A 15,814-nucleotide genomic window follows, 5' to 3' on the forward strand; every position below is an offset into this window, starting at 1 on the left:
CTTTCAAGTCTAGATGACCATAGATTTACTTCTTCTTCTTATTCTACTTTTTTTTCTTTCTTTTTTTTTTTCTTTTTTGAGAATGACCATAGATTTACTTGAGGGACTGTGTTGCTTGCAATAAAATATTATATATACATATATAACTGTTTTGAAAATTTTAAAGAAATTATTAAGGGGTGAAAGTGGAATTTTCCTTCTAAAAATATTAAATATACGTATATGTGTTTGAGCATATGGCACATGGCAATACATTAGACTTCAGTGGGGATGATTCTCAAAAAAAAAAAAAAAAAAAAAAAAAAAAAAAATGAAGACTTCAGTGGTGATCCATGTTTGTTGGGTACTTGAGTTGGGTACCTCCACGTGACAATAGGCACCATGCATGATTGGGGAAAGTCCAAATTCTCCACATTGGTTGCATACTTGCACCATGCATTTCATTGTTAGGATTTTTCAAATTGGAAATATGAATATTTTAGTTTCACTCATTTTTTATGATGCCAATTGTATTAGGAATCAGGATACAATGTAAATACAAAGGTAAAAGATTGTGCCTGGGATGGGCTTGTCTCGTTTTTAACTCTTAACTGGACTTCTATGATACCCAATTGCCCGTAGATCCGTGCCAGTGCATGATACGCTGGCCAACTTGTGAACACATCTTTACTACTCTACATTGATGGCGCCAATCCTTAGAGAGCAATAGCATCGCGTATACTAAATGCTAAAAAACTCAACCGCATCAAATATTTTAAATCTCAAAATATTTAGCATGGGGCTACAATGTCATTCTTAAAATGAGATGATACGGATCAAAATGCTAAAAAATTTATTTATTTTTTATTCACTCTCTCTCCTCTCCACAGGCTCTCATCTCTATCTTCTCTTTCCATTCTCTCAATCTCTCTTGTCCCTCTTTGGATGATGGCATTTTGGTGGCGGTGCATGGCTCATCTTATGGGTCTTCAACGGTGGTTTGATCTAGTGGGTTGCAAGAGAGGGGTGCTAGTGCTAGTTTCGTTTCGTGGGTTGCCCATGGTTGTGCCCATGGGTTTTGTGGGTCGTTGGATTTTTGGTGGGTTAGCGTTCTTATTGGTGGTATTGGGTTGATTTTGGTTGTTTGAGCTCAAATTCATCTCTTCTTCTTCTTCTTCTTTTTCCTTTTTTTTTTTCTTTTTCTTTTTTTAACTTTATTATTATTATTATTATTATTGTGGTTTTGGTTTGATTTTGAGGCTTATTTTATTAGTAGTATTTTTGCCTTCTTTTCCTGGTACAAATATATATATATATATATATAGATATATATTAATATTATTTTTTTCATTATCAATTGTTATTATATGTGATTCCAAATGTACATTTTGAGAAAAAATAAAAGATAGATTGCAAGGGAGAATCTATAACAGGGCAACCACCTGTCGGAGTTTATGAAAACAAACATTTTATTTTTCACTTTTTATGTCCATTTTATTTTTTAATGTAATTCTATAGTTTTGTTATAATTTAGACTGTTCAAAAAAGTCAAGCATTCTATGCAAAATAAAAAAAACTAAGTGAACATTACAGATCAATGTATATTTTTTTTATTAGAAATATATATAAATTTATATATATATATATATTAATATATATTGTCTATGTGTGAACTACCATTCAACCTACAAATATAAGTAAAGAAAATCAGCGGAACTTGGAACTACAAAGGGAATTGCTGCATGTGCCAGAGGACCATCAATCTCACACCTATTTTTTGTTGATGACAGTTTGATTTTTTGTAAAGCCACAGGTGAAGAATGTTCTAACTTGATTGGTGTCTTGGAAAAATATGAGAAAGCTTCAGGCCAATAGCTAAACCAAGAAAAGTCCTCTCTCTTCTTCAATTGTAACACACCACAAAATTTGCAAGATGAGATCAAGCACAGATTTGGGGTGGAGATCTTTAAGTAACATGAGAAGTACCTTGGGCTTCCATCACTGGTAGGAAAAAAAAAATATGTGTAACACATTCCATCAATTAATTGTGAGGCTGGATAGTAAACTTTCGGGGTGGAAAGAGAAGTTGTTATCCAATGCAGGAAAAGAGATCTTGATCAAGACTGCGGCACAAGCGGTGCCAACATATACTATAAGTATCTTTAAACTCCCTAATTCTTTTTGGGATGAGATGACTAGTATGGTATGTAAATTTTGGTGAAGGCAAACAAATGAGAAAAACAAAATGGCCTGGTTGAGCTGGGACAAGATGTGTCTACCAAAGGAAGAGGGTGGTTTGGGTTTTCGCGATCATAAAGCCTTCAACCTTGCTCTTTTAGCAAAACAAGGCTGGAGATTGCAAACTAACACTACCTCACTAGTCCATAGAGTCTTCAAGGCATGGTAATTTCCTGATGGGGATTTCCTTTCGGTTGAATTAGGCAACCATCCCTCTATCGCTTGGCGTAGTATCTTGGTAGCTCAAAAAATTGTTCAAAAAGGGCATTGATGGCAAGTGGGGAATGGATGATCACTACATATTTGGAGGGATAAATGGCTTACTAAACCATCTACTTTCAAACTCACATCCAGCTCGGCCAATGTCTCACATGATGCAAAGGTTTCCCTGCTCATTGACCCACACACAGAGGCTTGGAGGGTTGATATGGTTCAACAATTTTTCTCCTCAACAGATGCCTCTGCAATTCTAAGCATCCCCTTAGCTTTTGACTTCCTTGTGATTGAATGGTCTGTAGGGATAAGGGCCCAAGATTGTATATTGGGCCTTGGGCTTTGACCGAGGATGTTGATAGGTTCAAGGACGAATAAGCAGTAATGAGAGCGTTAAGTTCAAAGTCCCATAAGTAACGTGCAAGTGGAAAGGTTTGGAAAGGTGGTCCGAGGAGGTTTGTCTCCTCAGATAAGTCAAGCACAAGTCAAATGTACATCCAATCATTCAAGGTGACCTTCCAGGAAATTCCACTAATAAGGACATGCATTATAAACATATAAGAGGGATGGAAACCCAGAAATGTCTAGGGAAAGGCTGTTGCCACCGCATTAAATGTTCTTCAGCTAACTTCCTAGCTGCATTAATGTGGAGAAGACCCCTAAACAGTGTTGCCTTAGCTAGCCACACTCACAGAGAGCCTAAAGGGGTGTCCGATGGGACAAGCACTCAAGTAGTGGCTTAGATGATCAACAAATGGAGGATCAAGATCGTTCAAAGGGGACTATATAATGTAAGAGACCCTCCATGGAAAAGGGGAAGAAAAAATCAAAAGAGAAACACTGTAGCAATTAGGAAATAAATTTGTAATCATACTTAAGATAAAGATACAAGAACTGATCTCCACAGACCTCTCCGAGGACGACTTTCTTTAGTTGAAATCCATTTATCTTTCTGTTCTTGTCACTTGAATCCACTTTGTTTGCCATCCAACTCATTCTAGCCCAGTTTTCCAACCCACTCTCTATAAATTTATTGTTTTGGGCTTTTTAGACTTGAGCCTATTCATCCTTTGGGCCAGGGATTCAAACTCGGTCCTTACACCAACCTATATTAATAATCTTTGAATATGAATATTGGATAAGATGTGAAATTTCAAGAACAATCAATATCACAATAATTTGCAATTTTAATATTAGATGGCATTTTCTAGTTCCGTTTTTAAGTTTGCAACTTTTGTGACCAAAACAGGTTGGAATTATCACAAAAATGGAAAAATATGATTAAATAATGTGTTAAGTTCAATTTACCAAAAAGAAGCGCCCCTCCCCTCCCCCCCCCCCTCCCAAAAAAAATCTTCTCTTCTTCTCCAAAAAGAAAAAGAAAAAAGCAAATATATTAGGCCTTGTTTGGATTTCTTTTTTCATCACTCATCACTTAAAATACCCTACTCATTTGTCACCATCACTCACTTATCATCACTCAATATTTTTCACATTGTTTGTGGGCCCATACCTGTCACTCAATGCTGCAGATTTTTTTTTTCTCCCAGCACCCAAACTCACCGAACCCAGTGAAAAAAAAAAAAAAAAAAAAAAAAAAAAAAAAAAGAACCCAGCCAATGGAGACCAAAATATTATGTGATGAAGAACAAAAAAAAGAAAAAAGAAAAAGGAAGAAAGAACTGACAAGAGTGAGAAGGAAGAAAAAAAAAAAAAAAAAGAAGAAAGAACAACTGAAGAACAATGGAGAAGAAAGAAAAGTGGAAAAAAAAAAAGGTCTAAAGGTGCGGCTCACCTGACTAGTGGGTCCCCCTATGTGTGTTTAATTACAAAAATGCCATTGAAAATAGAGTTATGGAAACTAAAAATAGTTAAAATGTGTTTTCAGTTTCCATAACTCATTACTCAAAAATCAGAGAATTGAGTGATGGAAACAAAAATTGGAAACAGAGTTATTGAAATCCAAACAAGCTTTTGAGTCATGGGTCCCACCATTTTTGAATTATGAGTTATAGAAACAGAGTTATGAGTTATGGAAACTAGAAATCCAAACAACCCCCTTAATGTTCCATCAGTTGAACATGTGGTACCAACTTATATGGTACTTTTTTTTTTTTAGAATCAACTTATATGGTACATAATCAATCAAAACCCTATCTAATGATATCGGAATCCTTCATGATATATCTTGTCTGCAAGTTTGAATTCCACGTTCTACCTATAGCTTCTAGGAAAAGACTGAGAATTACTGTATTTATTATATTTTTACTATAAATCTTAAATAACATATTATTATTGATTATTACATGAAAATAATTTTAATAATGAGTTTTCTTTTTTTTTTTGAGAGAAAGTTTCGCTTCTAATGATAACTTTTTATCATCAGATTAAGACACTAGTCAGTTTATGGTATAAGTGGAGATTGAATCTCAGATCGCTTATTCAACCATTAGAGGATTTACAAATTGAGTTAATTGGAACCCACTTTTAATTGTGAGAATTTAAATTAGAACAAAAAATAACTCACTACTTAAAATTTATTGTAAAAATGTTGTCAGCTTATCACTTCTTTAAGGCGAATACTACCATGATTAATAATGGTTAAAAAGTTCACCATCAGAGTGAAAATGTTTGGGTAAAATTGGTGGTCCTAGCCAATATGCCATCCACAATCAAATGACACACGTCCAAGTCCTACCTTAGAGCATCCACAGAGTCACTTTATCTGTTTTACTTTCTCACACCCAACAGCAGTTGTTTTATTTTAACTTTTAACATAATAAAATAATGTAAACACTACAATAAAATAATATTTCATTTAACCACCAAAACACAACCACAACCAAAAGTAGTGTGAATGCATGGTGGACATTATAGGAGATTCATGGAGAGGTACTGAGGAGAGAGACAAAAGCAGTGTGAATGCAAAATAATTTTTTTTTTTTTTTTATACCTTTCAGCTACAATACAATGCATAGCCAAAGTAGCTGTACACTGTAATTGTAGAGCTAAAAAATATAGTTTTGGCTTCACTATTGGAGGGTACATTTTGATATTTAGTGGTGCTAAAAATAACTATATAGCTATTTAGCACCACTATTGCTATTGCTCTTAGAAAGCATTTTTATTGTGACTGACTAAATTTCATCACCCATTCAATATCATCCCCACCCTCACCACCTCTTCCCTTCATACATATTTGTGCTATATATAGGTTATACATTCTTGCCTTAACTCAGACCTCATCAAAGTGAGCACCTCTATATCACTTGAAAGGAGTGCCAACGATAATAAAAAAGTAGTCTAAATCAGAAATATAGTAGTAATGGCTCTTGAGGTTAAGAAGCAACAGTCAGCAAGCTCATCATCTTGGTCATTCTGCAACATGAAATGCCTACAAATCATACCTTCAAGATTATCATCATCATCAAAGGAACAGCAACAACAACAACAAAGGGATGGCAAAGTCTTATCAGATTCAGATACAAAGCAAAGAAAGCCTGGTGGTTGGAAGGCTATGCCCTTCATCTTAGGTCTCTCTCTCTCTCTCTCTCTCTCTCTCTCTCTCTCTCACACACACACACACACCGCACACACACAAATACAAACAAATAGAAACAGTAAGGAATGCATGTGATCTGACAGAAAAGGTGTTGGCGTTATATATATTTTGACGTGCAGGAAATGAAACGTTTGAAAGGATGGCATCTTTTGGATTGTTGGCGAACTTTATGGTGTATTTGACCAGAGAGCTTCACATGAATCAAGTTTCTGCAGCCAATATTCTTAACCTATGGGCTGGTGTCTCAAATTTTGCACCCTTGCTTGGTGCCTTCATCTCTGATTCCTATGTGGGCCGCTTCAGTACTATTGCTTTTGGATCCTTCGCATTATTTTTCGTATGTCCCCCCTCTTTTATAAATTATATCCTGTAATAGGTATACCAAAGCTCATGGGCATGAGCATAAACTATTCAGCCGGCTAGGGGTAATGTCTTTGAATTATCCGACAACTGATTTTAGCAATTAAGTTCTAGGTTTTACTAGTAGGTTTTACTGGTAAGAGCGAGTACAAACATGGTTTAGAAAGGCATTATACCAAAGTTATAATAAGTTCAGTCCAAGTTTTACCGGTTAATGACCAGTATAAACATGATTCATTAAAAAGGTTATATATTAAAGTTATAACAAATTTTATTGGTTAAAGGCGAGTTTAAATTTTACCGGTTAAAGACATGTATAAATATAATTCATTAAAAAGGTTGTATATCAAAAAGTTATAATAATATAGTCACTTACATAATAATATTCAATTGTTAATTTAAGTCATAATAAGGTTGACTTAGTATCTCTATTATAAGTTACAATTTTCTTTTTTTCACTTTTTTTTTCTTTTTTTTATTATCATTTTTTATTTATGTAAGTTCAAAAATCTTAATACCTAAACCTCACCCCAATCTCACCCTTGAAGCTCAATACACCCCCCCCCCCCCTCCCCCACCCCCCTAAGTCCTCGTGGCAAGAGGAGGTACCACTTTGAGCCTAACATTGGTGGTGATTCCTCTCACTCTCTCATTTACAAGTGTTAATTTGGTAAATGCTACATGTTATTGGAAGACCCTCCAAATCATCATGATTTATGTAGAAGAGATATATTTAATTTGTTTAGGTGGCAAATACTTTAAGGGTGTGCGACAGTTATCTACACATGTATGGTATTTAACGCAGTGGATGTAACTCCAAATACATCTTTTTCATTTTTGTTTTGGTTGATAGTGAAACCTCAAGAGTTGGCTCTGTCACCCCTCTACCGCCAAAATTCGATTTTGTGGTGCATGATATGGAACTGTAGAAAGAAAAATTCTTGCACAAGCTAACCTTTTGCTTTCTCGTGGACCCAGTTGGATGGTTGATATTATTATGGTAGCTTCGCAAAAACATAATGAATTGTTTGGTCAATTATATTTAATATGCATATGTGACTCATTAATAATACATATCCAGAATAGACTATAGAGTCCCTACTAGGTGTCCCAATTTGGACTAGTTTAATAGTGAGTATTGTTAATTTGTTATCGTAGTTTTGGTTAAATAGAACTTTCTGGTGTTCTAATTCAATATAGTCCTCTTGTCCAAAAAAAAAAATAAATAAATAAAATTCATTAAAGTACTCTATATATGATTTGAATACCCCTGCAACACTTAAAAATCTATAAAGAATAATGATAGTAACAATTTAATTTAGTTCTTCACTTCTTTAACTATGAGACACATCAACTACAAAAAATTTTTAAATGTAATTAATTAGATGGTACTTTTTCTAAGGTAGATTTAAGTGCATGATATATACTAAAAGGAATTGATTATTGGGTTGTGTTAATAGGTAAAATAAAGTATTCATTAATACCAAATTTTGTGTGAAAATTTTTGTCTTTATGCCAGTATTTTGTCAACTTTATACACTTTAGAATCGGTTTTATACGCTTTAGAGTCAGTTTTATATCATTTTTCCTATTTATTCATTTTTCTTTTATTAAATGACACCTTGATTATTTTACCCAAAAAAAAAAGTATTGATTAGTCCCAACAATCTCTTAAATATAGCCTGTACATCATTGAATATGTACAAAATTCCAGAGAATAGTAGTTGTTGAATAAAAACCGAGTAATTTCACATGCATTTATTTTTTGATGCACAGTGCCAATTAATTAAGTACTATATCATATGTCACTTTCATCATTAAAGTAGTTTTACTTCAAGTCTTCATACAAATCTTTCTGTGAAATAGTTTAATACACAAAATTATACTAGCTTTTAACAATTTTGATCAACAATAATTCACAATTCAACAGGGAATGCTGACTGTGACTTTGACAGCCTGGCTGCCAGAGCTTCATCCTCCCCAATGCACCAAACAAGTGCAAAAATTGGGTCAATGCATAGGTCCAACCAAAGCTCAACTGGGTATTCTAATAATGGGTCTTGGCTTTGTGTCCATAGGCTCAGGTGGGGTTAGGCCATGTAGCATTCCTTTTGGTGTGGACCAGTTTGATCCAACTTCTGATGAAGGAAGAAAAGGAATCAACAGCTTCTTCAATTGGTACTACACCACATTCACAGTGATCTTGTTGTTCACTCAAACTGTTGTGGTTTATATCCAAGACTCTGTTAGCTGGGTCATTGGCTTTGGCATGCCAACCTTGTGCATGTTGTTCTCAATCATATTATTCTTCATTGGAACAAAGATTTATGTGCATGTCAAAGCAGAAGGAAGCCCACTTTCTGGCATTTTTCAAGTTCTTTCTGCAGCTTATAAGAAGCGTGGGATTAAGCTTCCATTGGACAGTGAACTAGGTCCAATCTTTTATGATCCTCCATTGAAGGGGATTGTATTGACAAAGCTTCCTCTCACCAACAATTATAGGTAATGCATCCCTATCACAAAAGATTTTTCTAACTTGTATATTAATTGGTTGATGGTACAATGATCTTTGTGAATGCTTAAAAAACTCACTGATTATCTTTCAAAAACTGTGGGGTGGCTTGTATTACCATGTTTGATGTCAGATAATAATTGAGGACCCTTGAGTTTTATTTGTTCTGGCGTCATGCCCACCGAAAATTGTATCTTATACTCGGCATATATGTCAGGTCTCTCACACACAGATAAGCCCCACACACAGTACACAATATACTAGCCCCATGCCCACACCTATTGTGGATTATGATAGACCTTTTTTTAATAAGGATTTTCCTAATGTGTGCCTTAAGGACACACAATAATTAATCACTTTTGGAAATATTTTCTCGAAAATTAAAAAAATACTCACAGTTTTTTTAATTTTCGAAAAAATATTTCCAAAAATGAATGACTTAAGGGCACACATTAACCAAACTCTTTTAATAAAAAGATTCGTTACCAATTCATTATTATTATTATTTTGGTCTAAGATTCAGTGAACTAAGTGGAGTTACTGTTACTTGCTTCTAGAACTACCGTAACGTATGGCTGGGTTTTAAAAATAGATTTTACACTTTTGTAATATAGTAAACTATTAGTAATTTCCTAAAAAAAAAAACTATTCATTGTTCCAAAACCTTTTATTATTAGAAAATTACAATTTTAATCATTTTGACTATTGTTTTATCTTGATTCTCCAAAAATATATATATATATATATATATATATATTTAATTCATATCATTGCATTGATACTAGAATAAACTACCACTTATCTTAAAAGTTTGAATTATTTAAAAAATTATGAATTTAATAAATGGTGTTAATTGTCACCCAACAACATTTTAGTTATGTTTAAACATGTGCATGAAAGATTTATTATCTTGTGTAATAATTACATACAAGTGTGAGATCTAATCATATGTAAATGAGATGTTGTATATGCAATTGTTCCAAAATACTAGCTGCTTGTGTATGGGTCGTTTTTTAAGACTAAATGAATTAGGAAAAAAAATTAAGCATTAGTGAAGTCCAATTTTGAAGTTGTGCTATATGTAATTTGCTTGCTTATGTAATTAAATTCACCACCTAATTCATTTCCTCAGATTCTTAAACAAAGCTGCAATGGTATTAGAAGAGGATGAACTAAAGCCCGATGGGACTTGTGTGAATCCATGGAGGCTCTGCGCCATACAGCAGGTCGAAGAGGTCAAATGCTTGATTCGAATCATCCCAATTTGGTCTGCTGGAATCATTAGCCTCATTTCAATGACACAACAAGGAACATTCACTGTGTCACAAGCCCTTAAAATGGATCGTCACCTTGGACCACACTTCCAAATCCCAGCAGGCTCAATGGGAATCATATCATCCATCACAATAGGGCTATGGCTCCCATTCTATGATCGATTCCTAATACCAGCCCTTAGAAAAATCACAAAACATGATGGTGGAATCACACTTCTCCAAAGAATGGGAATTGGGATTGTGTTTTCAATTCTATCAATGGTTGTAGCTGGATTGATTGAAAGGGTAAGAAGGGCCTCAGCTATGTTGCACCCACAACCCTTAGGGGTTGCACCAATGTCAGTCATGTGGCTAGCACCACAGCTTATTTTGATGGGGTTTTGCGAGGCTTTCAATATCATTGGACAGATTGAATTCTTTAACAGGCAGTTTCCTGAACACATGAGAAGCATTGGGAATTCACTTTTTTCTTGTTCCTTTGCTGGAGCTAGCTACCTGAGTAGCGTTTTGGTCACCATTGTTCATCATGCCACCAGAACAAAAAGCAGGCCTGATTGGTTGACCAATGATATTAACGTTGGAAGATTGGATTACTACTACTTCGTTATTGCAGGGATGGGAATCCTGAATTTGATATATTTTGTATACTGTGCTAAAAATTATAGTTATAGGGGCAATTTGCAAAAGGAAGATGAGCCTTATGTGGATGTGGAACTTAGTTCGATCAAAGCCTGAATGTGATCTCCTAAGTTTTACTTACGTAGCTTTATTATGAGTTTTCGTAAACTCTTTCAATTGTAATGTAAGCTCGTAATTAGAACATAATTAATAAATGTGATATTAATGTTGGACTTACGTAAAAGTGATGTTACTTAAATCATTATATATATATCAAATCAACAATTATGAAAAAAATGTTGTGTGGGGTTTAGCAAACATAGAGAAAATGTCCTATTTCTTGCAACCTCGCTCAAGCAAGCCTTAGATCTTCTTGAGTGGGTTATAAGTAACGAACCACTTATCTTGCCTGAGTGAGTTTGTCTTCACTCTCATGTGAGCCTTTAACTGAAAAATACATAAATTAACCTCTCTCTTTTTGTAACATAAAATAACATAATCAAGATATTTAATTTGATTATAAGAGAGTGTTATGAAACATACCAACACTAAAAACCTAACAAAGTAACATCAGTTTTTTTTTTTTTTTTTTTTTGGACAATCAACAGTATAACCCCACTCCGAGACCACTCAAACTTGGGTCCATGAACCCCTCAAACCTTTAAATTTTGGAAAAGTATCAACTCACCTCATGTGGGCGGTGGTCCTAACAAAGTAACTTTGTTGACATTAGGTCATTGTTGTAACATGTAAAAGTAAGCATAGTACCTGCATGCCCTACTATCTAGGACATGCACATTTCTTTTGGTTGGCTGTTTGTAGTATATATTTGACATTGCCAAAAATGCCAAAAATGTTTCAATAATTGTGACTTTGAGTGTGTGAGAATGTGTAGCACAAAATGAGAGTGACCAACTTCTGGATCGAAAATCACGAAATCTAGCAGTGGAATAACGTGGCAATAAGTAAGGGTTAGAGAGACTATAATGATTGCACTAGCTACGGAGAGGTTTTTGGTGCTACATATCTTTTTGAATGTGTATGCGTGCCCACATGGCACAGAAAAATTAGTGAAACATAAAAAATATCCTTCATAATATGAACATCGATTATGAAGGGATTGTATTTATCTACCAGTGCAATGATCGATCATGAATCTGTAACGGAGAGAATGTGCACGGTCGGTTTATCTTTTTCCTTGTCAAAACTCAAAAAGATGTATAGAAAGAATAAAAAGTTGAACTCCCATGTTATTTAGCGTCTTCATGTAGAGCCATGACAGTGACTCGTACATGCATCTTTGAGGAGTTTATGCAATACAGTCTTATTTTTTTATTTTTTTATTTATTTAAGATTTGAGCCTATCAAAGTGACACAAGTTCAAGTGATTATGAAGCAATTGTGTGTGTATATATATATATATATATACATATATTAAGTCACATTCTCCTTAATTATGCTCATAATCTTTCCCAATAGAATTCTTGTAATCCATACATGCACAATATTATTCAAAACTTTGGTTTTTTCAATTACCTAAGATGATTATTTACTGTCAACTTTGACATGGGTCCATTATTAATATCAGTTTATTATCTACCACATTATTTATCAATTTAACAATTATATATGAATCCCATAAATAAATAAAACAAAAAATAACAGTTATGAAAAAAGTTGTGTAGACTTACTATTCTAATTTTGTGACCGTATAAAGCCATGTCCCCCAATCTCTACCCCACAACTCTAGCTCCTTCTTTGTTTAGTAATGGATGATATCATGATAGACTCAAGAAAATGCTCTTTAATTACCCGCTGTTCATCTTTCCTATTGTGCATTTAGATTGACTTACATGTCGATGTCTCTTTGTTATTTGTTGAAAGCGGATAAAAATACAATTATACCTAGAAAAATAAAGTTTTTAAATATAAACAAATAAGATAAATAAACTATTAAAAAATAAATTTTTTAAATATAAACAAATAAGATAAATAAACTATTAAAAAAAAAACTAAGATATGTAGCAGTTGTGGAAAAAAATTATATCCTTGACATTACTCTTATTAGAAACCAAAAAGAAAGAGAATTGGAGCTTATTCATATGAATATTTTAATGATTTTTATATATAATGATTGATGCTTTATTTTTCCAAACAATCACAAAAGTCTGAAACCCTTATAGTTATGGCCACCAAAGGAAAGGCCAAAGGAAAGGAGAGGAAAATATTATATAATAAAAGCTGAATCTTAGAAGTTGTAGTTGCGTCAAGTGATTATACTTTATTAAAAATTGTGGTAAATTATATATTCCGGCCCCCTGTTGTAAGTTGGGTGGTTTCAAATTATACCCTAAAATTTTTAAAGTTTTAATTAAAACCTTAAATTCTGAAATCATGTGAATTCATGCGTTCAATGAGTCACTATTAACTAAAAGTGAAAAAAATTCACATAAATTGTGACTAAATCTATTTGAATGCAAAAATTCGTTTCATGTGAAATTATAAACCCTCTTATACTCCATATGAAATTTTTTTATATAATAATCAATCATTTAATTATTATCATCAACATATTCAAAATGAAATTAGTATTACATAAACTCATGTCCGAATCAATATCATAAAAGTTATATCCAAATCATCCTAAACTTTAAAAAGTTTGTTTTTTGTTCCTAAATTATTGAAAAGTTCAATTTTTATTCCTAAACTATTAAATATGTTTTACTTTATGTTCTTAAATTTTATCAAAAGTTTGTTTTTATCCTTAAACTATTGATTTTTTTTTTCATTTATATTTTTGTCTCTAAACTTTTGAAAAAACTTTTTACAAAATTTAAGAATGTAAAAAGAACTTTTTAAAATTTAAGAACAAAAAACTAACTTTTGGTAACGTTTAGAAACTAAAATAGTATTTTACTCAAATAAATATTACAACCAAACCCACCACAACTAAAAACAATGATCTTATGAAAATGTTGTAAAATTTTATTGTATCTGTTGGAACATTTTAATATTAAATAATTCAAATGGGTAAATGTTATAAAATAAATGTAAAGATGTGGAGTGAATATGGAAGATGAAGAGTTGTGAAAAATGTTTAATCCCACATTGAAAAGGAGAGAGACTTTTTTATTCTTTTTAATTGTGGTGATTAATGGGCTAACATGAATTGTCTCAGATATTGGGCTAGATACGTGCGCAAGGGGGAGGTGAAGAGTGGAGGTATCAAAAATGGAAATGAATCAGCCCATTCATTCTTCAGAAACTCCTCATCTCACCATTAATTGTGTAACTCCAGCCTATCAGATTAATATCCAACAATTAATCTTGTAACACCATTACATCAGAATAATTGGACCTAATTAATTAGAATAAATTGGGTAGTATTTCGTAAGGCCCATTGAGCCTATAAATAGACTCATTCAGACCCAATCCAAGTTACTGCAATTCACAATACACACTAAAAAAATAGAGAGATTATTGGCAAGGAAGGGTGTTCTTTCTGGTGGAGCTTTGGGCTTGAACACTTTGTGCAGAGGTTGTTCTAGCCATACAACACTTGTTGGGCTGTTGTATCTTGGGGGAGACAAGTCAGAGATTCAGTTTCTCTTTGTGTATTATTTCCATTATTATTGTGTTTGCACCAACAGTATCCATAGAATTTCTTTTATCAAGCATCCTTTTCAACCAATCCTCATCCACCCCCCCCCCCCAAAAAAAAAAAAAAAAAAAAAACCCTTTTAAGGTTTTATGAGTAGTTTAGTTTCAAATTTCCAACGATGAAGCAAGGATGTGTGCTTATAATAAATGCATGAGTTATCTTAGAGATTTAGATTTGCAACTAAGCCTTATCCACGCACCTCTTTCATTTCTTATTTAGCATTTTTTCCCCCACATAGGCAAAGGACCAAAAACAAACTTGGGAATTCATTATTCCCATTCCATGCCTCCAAAAAAAGTATCATAATGTTAATATATGGTTAAACTTATTAGAAAATTAATATCGAGTGATATAAAACAACTGATCGACGCAATAGTCCTACCTCTCTGTATCATCTTCTATATAATTGTAATCTTGACCACTTCCACATTGTCCTCCTCTGCATAATTATCATCTTCATGACCATCCTCCACTTGAGTGGTCAGTCAATATTCCCAAGAGTCCATGTCGATGGCTGAGTGGGTACTGCCATATTAGGCTGAATATATAGAATATCAATCAAGCTTGGAATAACATTGTTGGAGCTTTCAAAATCTCAATTCCCAAATCCTAGAACCTAAAAAATTTTGCGGCCTGTTACTTTCTCCTTCGCTTACATATTTTAGAAGCATTGTCATTTGGTTTTTAGTGAATAAAAAGAATATCTTCCCGGAATTTCTTACTTTTAGTTTTCGCCCATTCTGTGGGTTATTCTTACCCATATTAGAATCTCCACCGGCCACCACCAACATTTGTGACATCTTTTCCAAGTTAAACTAATCATATTTTCATAGTCACTTAGATAATGCCCACTTTCTAAGTTGACCGAATATCATGAAGCTGTAAAGTACACATGAACTTTCACCCAAAAATAAAATAAAATAAATCAAATATATGAACAAACTGTCACAGTAGGTTAGAGTCATATGAGTGTAAAAGCTTGAGATATTATGTGGTTTATTCATGTTTGTGCCTGTCACAAAGAGGCAGAAAGTAATACAAATCTTTAATCAATCAATATATATTTTGGCCCCTTCTATGAGTGTTTCTGTCCTATCATGAAGTTATTAAGTTTTTTTCTTTCTTTTTTAATAGAACACAACAGTTAAATTGACAAACTTTTACAAGTAATGATCAAAACCCAGTATTGACCTGACTACTTTTGACTTAACATTAACAATTTACCACGTGTAAAAAAATTTGTGTCTACTTTCTCCATTAGGCCTTCGTAGTTGTGTTCCAACCCAAATATATATATATATATATAAATATTTATATATTTATATATATTTTAAAAAAAATTAACATTGCGGTAAGCCCATGTGGGGGCGTTGGGTTAGGGTTTAGGGTAAATTTTG

General features: G+C 33.3%; 1 protein-coding gene across 1 annotated transcript; it reads left to right on the forward strand.

Annotated features, from left to right (window-relative positions):
• Positions 1-5,533: 5,533 nt before the first annotated feature.
• On the forward strand, positions 5,534-11,000 carry LOC115982937 (protein NRT1/ PTR FAMILY 2.13-like). Its single transcript, XM_031105702.1, has 4 exons — positions 5,534-5,963; positions 6,112-6,329; positions 8,283-8,854; positions 9,997-11,000. Exons 1-4 carry the CDS (start codon positions 5,756-5,758, stop codon positions 10,871-10,873), a joined length of 1,875 nt encoding a protein of 624 aa, XP_030961562.1. The 5' UTR covers positions 5,534-5,755; the 3' UTR covers positions 10,874-11,000.
• The last annotated feature ends 4,814 nt before the right edge of the window (positions 11,001-15,814 follow it).

Source organism: Quercus lobata, chromosome 3 (genome assembly GCF_001633185.2).
Source record: "Quercus lobata isolate SW786 chromosome 3, ValleyOak3.0 Primary Assembly, whole genome shotgun sequence".
NCBI lineage: Eukaryota > Viridiplantae > Streptophyta > Magnoliopsida > Fagales > Fagaceae > Quercus > Quercus lobata.